General features: G+C 39.7%; 1 protein-coding gene across 2 annotated transcripts in view; it reads right to left on the bottom strand.

The window, feature by feature from the left end:
• Window positions 1-14,379, bottom strand: part of Antxr1 (ANTXR cell adhesion molecule 1) — a 218,450-nt gene that overhangs the window by 187,241 nt on the left and 16,830 nt on the right. For both annotated transcript variants that reach the window (XM_020177429.2, XM_074049876.1), the window contains exons 2-3: window positions 6,676-6,747; window positions 2,176-2,247 (exon numbers count right to left, since the gene is read on the bottom strand). In XM_020177429.2, coding sequence (XP_020033018.1) covers window positions 2,176-2,247; window positions 6,676-6,747 — 144 coding nt within the window. The remainder of the gene's footprint in view (window positions 1-2,175; window positions 2,248-6,675; window positions 6,748-14,379) is intronic.

The raw sequence follows: 14,379 nt of genomic DNA, 5'->3' as shown, positions 1-14,379 counted from the left end.
TAGGGATTCTAACCTTCTATCTCTTTGGCATGAGAAACTAGCAGTAATGAAGCTAAGGCCAAGAAATTAGATTCCAAGTAGATTCAGAGGAAGCCTCATTTCAATAAGTTTAGCAAGCTAAAATGGATCAGAAAGCTTAGACATTCTGTTAGTGCTTGTAGATCCCTGACCCCGTTTCCAACTTCCAAAAGCTGTGTGCAGAAGCACACAAAGAATCTACACATGATACTTGAACTTGGTCTCTCAGCCAAGTTACTATACATGGAGCTAGTAGAATCAGCATGAAGTGACACTAGGACTCCTTGGGTTATAGCAAGTTGTTAAGTTGTGAAGAACAGGTGAGATCTGGTTTTGTCTTCTTCTTCTTCTTTTTTTTGTGGTACTGGGGCTTGAACTCCAGGCCTACATCTTGAGCCACTCTGCAAACCCTTTTTTAGTGATGGATTTTTTTGAGATAGGATCTCACAAACTATTTGCCTGGGCTGGCTTCGAAACAAGGTCCTCCTGATCTCTGCCTCCTGAGTAGCTAGGATTACAGCCGTGAGCCACTAGTGCCCAGCTCTGATTTGGGTTTTGATGTGATAAATGCATGCAACTTCTGCAGGTAAGGTCAGCACCCCTGGCACATACTAGCTCTAGAATTATCAGTTATGCATGTAGGAGAGGAGTGAGCAACCACAGGAATCATAGTTGACTTAATGAGCCATTTGCAGCTCACTGTTCCATTCTTGCATACTTAGACACGAATGGCTTAATTTTTGAACACACGTATGCTCCTGGCAGGATAAACCAGATCCTCATCACTGAATAAATGACATTCTCACATAAAGGATGGTGTCATGTAGAGACTGAGTAAGACCACGAGTCTTGCACACAGCTAGCAATATTTCTCTGGGGCTTCTCAAAATCTTTGGTCAATCCTGAAAAAGAGCCACGCAGGCTTCTTGGGTTTTATGATTATCTGTTTAACAGAAGGCAGTAAGGTAAAGTGGAAAAAATTGGGAGGCTGAGTGTAGTCTGGGTTTGGTTCAGTGTTCTTAGGAAGGTGATATGGCCTCAGTTTCTTCTGTGAATAAGGCATAAAAGACTCCTGCTTTTAGAATGGGGTTTCTATGCATTTCAATAACATGCATACATTTAGGGAGAAACGGAAGTTGAAAACATCTGTATGGTACAGAGCAATTTCTGTTATAAGTGGGAGACTGTGATGCCATCTGTTATGTTGTGATGTAAGCAAGAGCTTCTCACCAAAGTGCAGCAGATGCTGGTGCCAACCTCTTAAATCTTGAGAAATGTGAGCTAAATAAACTTTCATTTTTTGTCAAGTACCTAGTTTCAGGTATTTTGTTATAGCCACGGAAAGTAGACTAATACCCTTGCCCTTCCTCCTTTTCTTTTTCCAACATGCCATAGGTAAGTTTGTTAATAATTTTACATGTGTTCCCCACAGTAATTCCCTTATGTAGACCATATTATTTTTTTAAATGTATGCGGTGTTATTAATACAAGAAAATTGTCCTCTCCCTTCCCCAGTGTACCATCCTAACTCTAAATAAATGACATGGATCTGCTATTGTTAGTCTTCACCTGCAAGTCCAATGTGATAAAAACTCAAAGAGTATTTTTGTTAAGCTGGGTCTGACTACTCCATTTATGTCAACATTTTTCAATACCTGATTCAAATTTTCTTGTATTTTGTCATATCATAAATATTCCCTTTCTGTTCCTCTCTTTAATAATTATGTTTGACAATATTTCAAGCTCTTATCTCTCTCTTGGTACACTTATTACATCCCTAGACTCTTAATTCATAAGATAAATCTAATTTAAGTTAAATAAAGAAAATATAGTTCCCTTAAAATTTGGCTTATAGTTATTTTGCTCCAAGTTAATAAACTAAGTTACCCAATGTAAGATTTATCTTAATGTGATTTGGTCATTTGCAAAATTTCACCAACATCAGGTATCAAAGGTTACTGTAGAGTAAACTAGCAGAAAGGCAGGATGCAAGGTTCAAGGGTTAAATTGAGAGAGAGAGAGAGAGAGAGAGAGAGAGAGAGAGAGAGAGAGAGAGATTAGATTGAAATGCTCAACAGGCTAAGGCAGGAGAGCACAGATCTCAGGGGTACTCAGGAAGAGGTGGATTTCTAGGACAGGGATGAGAAGTCTCCTTACCGGTCTTCAGTTAGTTTCATCAAGGTTGTTCCTCGGGTAGAGAAGACAATGAATGACATTCTCAGCTGTGGACTGGAAAGGAAAAGAAAGAAAGAAAAAAAAACTCCATTAGGGCTGACAAAAAGCCTGTGACATTCTACTCCTTCCCAGGCTTCCAATCTGTTCTTTTTGTAACATGGCTGCCAGAGATGAGGACGTAAAACCCAAACGGGGAGCCACTCGTGTTGTAAGCATTTAGCCAACAGTGGACTCAAAGCTGTGAACCCAAGAAAAGACCTGCAGTGTCTTCTTGGAGGCTGTTCCTGGCTAGTCAGTGTCGCTCAATGAAAACGGATCGCAAGTAAGAAAGACAATCCATCACTGCCCTGGATTCTGTTCAAGTGTGCTTCTAGAAGAGAACTGGTCTGCAAAGTGTTTATAAAATGGTGAATCTTGAAAGACAAATTGGACAGTGCCTCCTAATGAGGAAAGTGTCTCAGACTGTTGCAGTTTGATGCCACAGCCATTGACATAATACAACAACCTCCCTTTTTCTGCAAGTGTGATCACCATTAACTCTTCATTTCTCCTTGGCTGTTCAAGGAGGTCATCCTCTAAGGAAAGAATAAATTGTCTGGCCACAGACTATTCCACTTGGTAGTTACATTTCTTGTTTTTAATGACCAAATTGGCCTCCTTTTGATAAGCAGGGCTCAAGAGGATTGTCTGTAAAATTCACACTCTAGGAGACAGCACAACTCTCAGCTGAGAACCAAACATGTTTCTTAGTCTGCAAGATGGACTCAGTGGGCTCAGTGATGCAAAGCCATCCTGTGTGACTCTCCCTGGGTGGCCAGTTAGTTCACCCATGATAGCATCAACCTATTTCTTCACAAGGCAATAGCTTCTCTCACCTGATCTGGCTCCAAACCTTATAGTTCCTACTTCCCCCAAACAATTCTCTAACCTGGGCTCCTTTTCACCTGTTAGTGTAGGACTTGGCCTCAATCGTCTGATCATTGCAGGGGTTTCTGAGCTGGAGCCTTTACCTAGCATCATTCATTGTTCCAAAGCATTCTTCACGCTGCTCCCCTAATTATCTTCCAAAACATAATTCAAATCTTATTATTTGTAATAAAACCTCTAATGTCTCCTACTGCCTCCAGAATAAAGTCTGTGTTACTCCCATGTGTTTGACACATCTCTGGAAACCCTTAGCATGGTGTTTAGTACTTGGTAGGAGCCTAAGAAATACCTGGTGAACTTAACATTGGTCTCTTGACACAGACTTCAGTTCTCTGTCCATGATACTCCCATACTGTGGAGCATGGGACACAGTGTTCTTCCTGATAATGACAGTCATAGTGATTGCAGTAATATAATAAGGGTTTTTTAAATTGAGTTCTCACTATGTGCCAGACACTATCCTGATTTGAATGTATGATCTTATTAAACTTGGAACAACTTTTTGAGACACAATATTATCATTTTTATTTTCCCTTAAGGATGAAGCAGTTTTCCTGAGGTTACACAGTGGGGGACTGTGGATTGGGGCTTGAACGCTCTGATTCTAGAATGTGGGCTCCTAACCATCATATTACTTTGTCTTCTTTACTACTGAATTCAGCTCTGGAAAGAATGGATTTGAAATGTGGGGAGTATAGGTCTCCAAGACACGTATGAGTACATAAGTCTACACTGGAGATTGATAAATGGAAATTATCAACTGATGGGGCCAAGTTGTTTAGAGAAGGGGTCCACAGTAAGAATGGAAGTGAGCCAAATATGGAACCAGCACCAACAGCACTGAAAGGGCTGCTAAGGTCAGTGAGATGAAAAGAGAACCACGAGTCAGTGGAGGGGAGAGTTTTGAGGAGGGAAAAATCGGCACCAGTTGAAACCCCACCATCCAGCAGACTAAGGACTGCAGGGTGATCACTGGATTCTTCATTGAGGCCATGGTGAACTAGCAGGGGGAGGTTGGGGACAGAGACCAGAAGGCACGGACCAAGGAATGAATGAGAAGTAAGGATGTGATGAGAGCAAGTCCTTAAAGATATATGAGTGACAAACCAGCAAAGAATCATGCTAAATCTGCAGAGAGACATCAGGAGATGTGTTGTCATTCTTTCTTTTGGAGACAAGGGACAAAAGAAATTAGCTTATGTCTGAAGTCTGTGGAGAAGGAGCCATGAGAATGGAAGAGGAAATACAAGAGAGAAACAAAGACCAGTAGGAGACTAGACATGGTATAAAATGGGATTAAAATGGATCGGTTGGGCTTTAAAAGGGAGGATGCATGGCTCTCAGGGACTGGAGGGAAGGACATTTATGTAACTTTTAGGAACACGATTGGAATTTGAGGCAATTGTTCTGCTCCCCTCTGGGTTCTTGATGAGATAGGTGGTGGGGCTCTTTGCTGAGGAAGGTGGGTAAGAGATGTAGGTTGGGGGCTTGAGGAAAGTGCTGAAGAATTAGAATTATTATTAGGAAGAGAGGAGAGACTCAGGATAAAGACAAAAGGACTTGACATGTTAAGGATCCCATCGTAATTACGAATAATATATTTGTACTGAATCAATCACTGTCATTGAATGAATTTCTTCCCTGCAGTACCAGCTGCCTTAGACTATTTTTTAAAAATGACTAAAGTAAAAGTCATCACTTATTCACTCATTTAAAAATACTGATTGATCATGTAGTTTGTGACTGACACTGTTATGGTCACTCAGGCTATGACAGTCAACAAAATAAAGTCTCTGTCTTATGGGAATTGCATGATGTCTTGGTGCCACACATTGAGGAGTCCATAGCCAAGAAAGCCAGAGGAGACATCCAGAGTAAAGTGCTTGGTGGTCTGGATTAAGCCATGCCACCTTCTCCAGTCCTCAGTTTCTTCATCGGAAAAGCAAAAGGATTAGACTAAGTGTTCTCTGAATCCCACATTCCCTTACTTTCTTTGATTCAAAGAATCTGGAACTGCTGAAGATGCTGGAACATCTTCATGGATGACATGTTGTGGGCCCACTCTAAGACAGAGCTGGATTAGTTGCAGTTGCCTTGCTTGTGCTTTTTGTTTAATCCTCACATGGAAACCACAGTTCAGCCAAGGTAAGTAGACTGCTATGATTGCACAATGGAGCTTGGATTCAAACCCACATCTGCCTGACTTCAGAGCCTTGCCACTGGACTCCTCTGCTGTGGAGGGAGAAGACAGGATGGCAGTGGAGACAGAACAGATACTTCAAGTGTCTGGAGGCAGATGTGTTTTATGTCACTGCAAATGACCAATGGAAGAGAGGGCAGGAAAGGACATTTTGACTCAATGACAAGAAAGACTTCGGAAAGTTGGAATTGCCCAACCACTGGACTTTTTGCAAGTGAAAAGATAGCAGTTTCTCACCAAGCTATTCAAGGTGAGGGCAATTGAGTGCCTTCTAGAATAGATTGGGAAGTTGTTCCTTTCCATTCTAAGTTTCAATGAGTCTCCTAAATATTTTTAACACCACTCACATACTTGCTTCTCTCTTTGCCCTGTATCTTTTCACCCTCATCTCCTCTCAGCATCTGTTTCCCCCAATCATTTAGGTGATTCCTGCTGCAGCTTCCAATTTATGGCATTGCAGAGAGGCATCGCTTAACCCATTCCCTCTAATTAGGCAGGTAGGTACATGTTAGTCAATAAGTGAGCTTGAGAGGAAGCTGTCTATCATTAACATGGACTCAGAGGACACCCTGTGTTCTGAGATGAAGAACCTTATTCAAAGGAGAGCTTTATGTCACCCATTGACTGGAAGACTCCATGGAGGCCATTGAGCATGAAGTGAAGCTGTGTGAGAATTTACAATGGTCAGACCAATTTTACCAAAGACGACCTGCTTTAAGCACATCTATCAGTGCTATCACAGTTGTGTCATCCCTTGGAGGGCAATGTGACCCCCTTTCCTTTACTATTTACTAGAAAGTAGTACCTTCAGGGCTCTTACAATATTTAAGTGACCATGTTCAATTCTGCCTGGGAAAATGGTGTTGAGAATGGGCAGGGGATTCTCATAGGGCACATAGATAGAGTGACAAGCCACCATGACTTGCTCAGGAGTAAGGAGTTTTCCCAGGATTTGAGACATTCAATATTAATACCAGGAAAGTTGTGGGTAAACCGAGATGAGTCTGTTATCTTACACCCTACACATGAGTCCTCTAGATTTTGCCGATTGCCTCAGCAATTATGCACTGTGTAAAAAAAAAAGGTGATCTTTCTTCAAGAATATATTATTCAACAAAGAAGGGAGAACATTAACACTTTTGATCTTCTAACCAAATCTGTCTCCTCCTGAAGACACTAAGGCAAATTTATTCTACTGTGTGGCATACAGCAAAACAAAGTGAGCAGTCCTGGTTCAAGGCTTGAGAATCCACCTTTGTCAAAAAGTGGTTAGGAGTTAGTAGGACAGCAAATGTGGGGTGATTTTACCCATGTCAGAGAAGCATATAAAAGAAGCAAGTATAGACACTTCTCACCTGATGAATTTGTGAGCCAGCTGTTCCACAAAGTAATAGATCTCATTCCAGTGGTGCAGCACACTTCCTGACCTAGGGAAACAAAAGCAGATGTTGCTTGAGTTAAGCGTTCATTTGTCTTCACCTTGTATGATTTGTCCTAACGGTCTATCATTTTATATTTAATCTATCCATTAATTGGGTACCTGAAACTAAAAGAACTTTGGGAATTATTTGAAAGGCTGTTTAGACTTTCTGTTAAGAGTTCCCGAATTTTTTGTTGAAGAATTCTACACCCCCTCCATTTTCCACTACTCATTCACTGAAAAGTAAGAAACAAATAAACAAACAAAAAAAAACCCCTTGGGTCCACATAGTTTCATAGGTGTCACATCTTTGATGAGAGAAGAAAAACTATTCCAATTCTTTTAAATAAGAAATTAGCACAAACAGAAAAAAACAAAGATTTACGGCACTCCCTTCAAAACTCCAATTTCATTCATAAATATAGATGCAAAGTCCTTAAGTAATATATCAGCAAAACTAATTCAGCAGGAATCCAAAATAGTAATTAATCAACTGGTGGCGTTTACTTCAGGAAGCCACTAAGAGTTACACATTGAAAGAAATCTAATGTAATTAGTCATACTGATAAATAAAAGAAGAAAATCTATTTAGCTCTGCATTATATTAAAAAGGAATTCTCTTTGGAAAAAGAGGGAAACCTTCCCTGAAACACGTTACCATAAGTTTTTAGATTTGGTTAGGCCTTTTTTTATTTCCTATATCTGAGTCTGACTTTGCTTTTACTTTTTACTGTTTCGTGATAGCATTTTCTATGACTTCAACTCAGCTCATAGACATTTCCCAGAGCATTCATACTGAGTTACAGCGAGCGCACACTAGCTCTTTCTGTTCGATCTCACTGTGGTCCATAGCTGCAATGCTTCCTGCCTTTCGCTTACAGATCTGCTGCAGCTGAAACCCACATCTTTGCCTGCCCTACTGATGATGGTTGAGGTTAGTTTGTTCTTTCTCCTCTGACATTGTGTACTGCAAACATTTCCCAATGGTTTCTTTTATACGCATTCATTGCAACTTTAACTTGTAGAGAGTTATTTCTTGCTATGTTTTCCTTGCCTCAAACTATTTTATAGGCATTTAAGAGGAATGTAGATTTTAAGGCTCTCTTTTCATGGTGCAATATTCCTAAGAATTCTCATTTTGGTTGGTAGAATTCCATGTCTATGAGAATAATTTGTTTTTCTCTGTCTCTTATCTAGAAATGATAAACATGTCCTACCTAAACAAAAGTTATACATTATGTTATGGTCCTATAAGGAGAGACTCCATTTCATAAAGCTATCTTATTTTCCCTGAATTAATGTACACCTTCAATTTTGGGAACAATTCTGAAAGGATTTTTTGTGAAACTTTAATATTGATTTTAAAATGAAATGAAGACTAAAGGTCTAAAAGTAAGCAAGGCAACTTTGAAAAAGAAGAACAAGGTGAGAGAGCTTGCTCCATCTGATATAATGACCTGAAATACCTGCTACATGGCATAACAGTAGAATGAGTGGGCTGGCCTGCTCCCACCTTGAGTTTGGAATGTCTCTAGGTCCTTCAGCTTGGTGCTATTGGAAGGTGGTGAAACCTTTAAGAACTGAGGTCTCCAGGGAAGTCTTTGGTCATTGGGGGTGTGCCCTTGAAGAGGATTATGGAACTCTGGTCTTTTCCTCTCCTCTCCTTGGCAGCCACAAAGTGAAGGGTATTTTTCACTTCTTGCTCCCCACCATGATATGCTGCCTCATCACAGGCCCAAAAGGAATGGGTCCACCCAAAAAGAATGAACATAGACCTCTAAAACTGTGAGCCTGTTTTAATGCTGGTTATCTCAAATATTTGTTATAGCAATGGAACACTGACTGACACAGCCCAAACCTCAACCTCTGTGAGATCTGGCTATACAGTGAGAGAGGTGGTTCAGACCGGAGAGGGAAAATAAATGCTTCAATGCATGATGCTGTGACAAATGGGTTTTTAAATGGGAAAAAAATTAGATTATGATTTTATAGTGAGTGTAACCCTAGATGTATTTTAAAACTAATGGGAACAATGAAAATTTAAATCTGTGTGAAGAATTACAGAAGATTTTATGACCTCAGGTCATGCAGAGTTTCTTACAGCATATATGAAAAATTGGAATTGTTTCTTAGTAGAAGGCATATATTGTCTACAAGAAGTGCCTAAATTTCTGAATGACAAAAAGATACCATAAACATATTAAAAGAAAAGAATGAAAGATGATTTTTTGCAACAAATATGAAAAGCAAAAGGCTGTAAATCAACATATGAAAAATATTCAATTCCTCTAGTCAATACAGAAATGCATATTTAAGCAATTCTGAATACCACTTTATATTATTCAGATTAGCAAAAATTAAAATGTCTGACAATACTAAGTGTTGCTGAGAATACGGGCAAAGTAGGAATACTCATATATTGCTGGTAGATGTGGAAATTGAAGTAAAAACTTCAGAGAGCAATTTGACAATGAGGTTGAGTAAGTTTGAAGATAGGCATTTCCTATGACCAGCAACTTTGTTTCTAGTTTCCCATGCCAGGAAATGTACACAAGAATCCTGTATAGTAAGGATGGTGACAATTCCACTATTCATTGGAGAAAAAAACTAGCTTTACTATCCATCAGTGTATAATTTCTGTGAAGAAATGAACACACACTACTTATTTCTTAAAAGAATCACTAAAACAAATGTGAGAATGAGTTAACATTTGCTCATTTTATATGGAAAACTCACAGATATTTATTATATGATCCTCTATTCTTTTCTAAAGAACATAGATTGTTTTAGAATTTTACAAAGAATACTATACAAAGAGTCAAAAAACAGGGATCCTGTTCTGGATCCTTCTACATATAAGTGATATTATGATTACATTTTCATAGGCTAATCTTGAACCCTTCTCTTGCTAGGTTTGAGGCAGTATTTGGTATAACCAGCAGCAAGAAATGTCATACTTCTTATTCAATTGCAGAAATAACTATTGTCTAGCACTATTGTAGCTGTCCAAGGTGCACTGATAAAAAAGAAATGGTGCTACAAAAACTCATAGTGAAAAAGGAAATAGAGAAGAATTAAAATACTGCATACAGAACAAGTACAGCAGTTGAGGTTGATGCTTTCAGAATGAAGAAAAAAGAATGGCTTGCTCAGCCTGTGAGGGCTAAAGAGGGAATGACCTTTAATCTGGATCTTGTAAGCAAGGTAAAGACTTGGGAGGAAGACAAGGGGAGAAAGAGCATCCTTGCTGTGAAACACTGATATATGCCAGGACAGGCTGTGTTTGGCAAAGAGCAAATAGGTTCATGTGGCAGTGAGGAGATGGGGAGAGGAAGAGTGGGTGCAGGGGCCCCTCTTGTCAAAAGTAAACCTTTTCAGTTTCCCTCCACTCATTCTTTATCCTACCTAATATTCCTTATCTCCACTGGCAAACTCCAACTCATTCGTTAGGACTCAGCTCAATCTCCATCTATTGCTATTATAGACAGGACTCATTGTCCTGCCTCAGGCTGTCAGGGTACTGTGTACTGTCATCACCCTCTGACAGAGGGTTGCAATCATTTTTTTCAAGCTCCTCTTATGAGGGGCTTTAATGAAATTTGACTTCCTAACATATCCCTGTTTGTTGCATGGAAGAAAGAAGTGCATGGAGAGGAAACACTTCTATTGCCCATGGAAACCTCCTACTCTTCTGTCAACTGGATATTTATTATCTGGTCTACTGTGGCTTGGATAAGGACCCTGGGTTTCCAATTGAGGTGGCTCCCGGCAAGTCCTACCACCCAAAGTAAACCTAAGTCCTCCCTTAGCTTTTGGGTGACTGGGTGTACCAAATCAATAGATCTCTGAGTTCAGTGACTGCTGAGAGTCTACCAAGAGCTCTGAGAATTGCACATCCTAGCCTTGGGCTTTTGAGACTTTAGAAATCCTTTCATTAAGACCTTACCATCCTTCTGAACAGCATTCACTTATACACTTCAAATCTCAAATACTGCTCCTGGCTGCTCCTTATCAGTCATGGGGTAGATACTGTGGGGGTCCTGGGTAAGACATTGGGAGGTACAGCCCAGTGCTATCCCAGGTGCTTCAGAAAAGGTACCACAAGACTGCCTATTAGCCATAATCCACTCCAGAGTCCTACAATTCCTTTCCACTGGGACGTAGAGATTTCCTTGAACACTCACGATCTGTGCTCACTTCGAAATACAATCCTGGTTTTTGGTCTATAAAACTGGGACAATCAGCCTCTGAAATTTCAGTTACTCAGCGTAGGGTAGGGTAAGATGCCTAATGATAAGAGGGGAAATCCCACACCTCCTTCATTCATGTTCAAGTTCCTCATCAAAATAGAGAAATTTTGCACTAAGGAAATTATATGGGAAGAGACAGCAAAATAAAATAGGAACTTTTTTTTTGGATTCCTATTTCTTAATTCTTAAGGGTTGGCCTTATTTCAGAGCCACAAATAAATTTGCTTCCCTTCACTTATTATTATTGCTGTTGTTTCTAGTGCTGGGGATCAAACCCAGGGCCTTGTACTGCCAGGCAAGAGCTCTACCACTGGGCTATGTCCTGAACTCAGCATTCCTTTACTTATTAAGCAGGTCACTTGATGGAAATTCACACTTTCTTTTGTTTTAAAACAACTATTGGTTGGGAAAATCGCAGAGAATGGATCCAACTCCAGCTTCTCTCTACGGTGGGTAAAATACCTCATTTTTCACACCAATCTGTTTAAGAGTTAATGGTTTTAAATTTTCCTTATAGAGTCCAGATAGTATATTCAGGCTACATGGCTCACCCAGCCTTGGTTATCCGAAGTTATAAGGTAGAAACAAGAAATTCCTTCTGCGCCCAAATATAAATAGTACAGGAAAATGATCTACTTGACTTGGGTTTCTTTCTCAGAATTGCTTTTAATACATAATTAATGAGGAAACTACAGTCACAGAGAATTGGATTGCCACGTGCTAGAAATCAGTTCATGTGAAAGGGATCTGATTTTAACTCAGTCAAATCCTAATTCAAATGGAGTTCCAGCCCCTGTAGTTTCCATGGGATTCCAGACCCCTTCTTGGGATTTTGTGCCTCTGTTTCACTAGTATAAATCTCGTCAGAATTTGGAATTTAAGTAGTCTTCCAAGAATTCTGCTTGAAGACTGTTTTACGGAATTCTTTGCTTAAAGATTCACTCAAGACATTTGAGTCTACTTAAAGTCAGAGTCAGTTTCCCCTCATAGTATCTTCTGGGTTTTGTTTGTTGCATTTTCCTACAGAACCCAAGGCCTTCTGCATGCCAGGGAAGTATTCTACGACTGAGCCACACCCTAGCCCTCACAGTGTCCTTTTGACCTTGACTTACAGAAGGACCCAGCACACCTTGGGAAAAGAAAGTCATCATTCCTGACAAGTAGTCCCTGAGGAAGGTCACACTGCTGGGGGCAATCCCACAGTTTTGGATTTATTTTTGTTTTTCTATGCTCTCCAATGTTTGGACCATGGTAAAAAGTCAAGAAATTTTTGTGACATTGTACTTACTATATGTGTTCCCAGTGAGATATTTTGCCTAGAACCTGACATTAACTACCTGTTCAATTATTTCCAAAGTTTAATATACAAAGGTGAGGAGCAAAAGAGGGGCCCCAAATCTTATTTTGATTTATTTTCTGAGCAAAAAATGCATTCTTTTGTGTTTATGAGAGTTTCCAAACCTCCCTGTGGTTAAGTGCCTTAGAAAACACAGGCTCTTTCCATTAGCCACACATAAAAGCAGAATCATTGTGCCAAACTGGGTTTAAATTGTTCTCCTTTCTTTTGCATACAAATTAGAATATAACAAAAAAGAAAAGGAACCATAAGCTAGGAGTCTGTTAATTCAGAAGAGCAGAGTGGCGCTAAAGATAGAAATTATAAAGCCATCAGTCATTGTTCCATAGTCCCTCTCAGCTGTCTCACTGATGTCCTCAGTGGCCATTCAGGTCCCCAGCCAATCCTGGAATGGCAAGCATATGTTCAGAGGTTTCAGATGCCACTAACTAGACCCACAATTGATCCAAAGACCCCATATCCATCTGACATTGTGCCCGCTCATCCCAGATTTTTCCTTGGCCTTCTCCTTTCTGTCTTCTTCACACTACACCCTATCTGGCTGGAGCCCCAAACCTGGCCCAGACCTTTAGCTCTAGTACTCTAATTACTGTCTGGGATCACAGCCAAGATTCCCTACTACTCCCAAAGCTCAACTTGACCCTTGCTTCCCCTCCAACTTCTTCAGATACGAGTCCAGACTCAAACCAAGTCATTAAGCACTGTACTTTTTTGAGTATAGAGTCACCCATCCTGCTCCCCTCTGTGTCATGAAGTCCTCAGGCCAGGATGTTCAACCCCATCCCACTGACTTGTGATGAATTTCCTGCTAGTCAATCAAAATGATAGTTTTGAAATTAATGACTTTTAAGAAGCAGAATGCAATCTATTATATGGGAAATCAGTTTGATAGGATATTACCAACACTTTTTCAAAAGATTGAACATAATAAAATTGAAATATATTACTAAAAGTACCAGGAAGCAATGGTACACATGAAACTTTGGTCAATTATGTAGATGTATCATAAATGTATTGCATCAAGATGTATAATGTATTTTTCTTCTGTGAGTCATGATCAAAAATATAACAAAATATCTACTTCTTTCATCTGCCTTTCCAACACACATACACACACACACACACACACACACACACAGGAAAAAACTAAAACCATTTCTGATAACTACTGTTACTTTCAGTGCAAATTCAACAAGAAAGTGGTGCTGTTAGAACACAATTGGTTAATTGCCCCCAAAGTACTCGCCTAGCAGAACTACACAGCTGTGGTTCCATTTCTCACACTCTCCAGAGTCATAGAGATGAGACCACACGGACCACTGTGCACTCTCCGAAGGATACAATGTGAGCGGCTATGGATGCTGTCACTTAGGAGGAAATGACTCAGAATGAGGGCACCACGGGAGATGGTTTTAAAATACTGTATTACCAAAGCAGCATGTGAACTGTTGAAAATATGAGGAGGGGGAGAGAACAGAGGGTAGGGGAATAAAATAAAAATCATCCCTCATGCTACATCTCAGATATAAAGATTGTTCACACTGTAGTTAGTGACCCACTTTTCAGATTTGTCCCCAAGCACATGTACTTAAAGATCATGCTCCCTGCTCTCTTCACCTAATGTTTTTATGGATTATGAATACATTCTCATTTCATTAAATAATATTTTCCAGTGTCATTTGAAATAGCTGCATTTTCTTCATGTTAACAAATGCATTCTGGGTATAATTCCTTTTTGTACATTGGGTTGCTTCCATTTTTTACTTTTCATTATAGTGAACTTCTTATAACAATATCTGTTATATGTAATGGGAGTAACATTTTGAAATTTTTACTGTTCTTTCCTCTTTGGCATTTGTACAGAAAGTGACCTAATACACCACAGTCTGTCCAAAGCATCATCTTGCCAGGGGTTACAGTGGCGGGGTGGGGACTTGCTTTTTCAGCAATGATGCAAAGAAGAAAAAATTGATATTTGAGATTCAAAGTATGATTTTGCAGTAAGATAAGTGGTTTAGAAACAAGATTTTGT

Source organism: Castor canadensis, chromosome 12, assembly GCF_047511655.1.
Source record: "Castor canadensis chromosome 12, mCasCan1.hap1v2, whole genome shotgun sequence".
NCBI classification, from domain to species: Eukaryota; Metazoa; Chordata; class Mammalia; order Rodentia; family Castoridae; genus Castor; species Castor canadensis.
The sequence above is the reverse complement of the archived record's forward strand: the minus strand, read 5'-3'. Positions and strand labels throughout refer to the sequence as shown.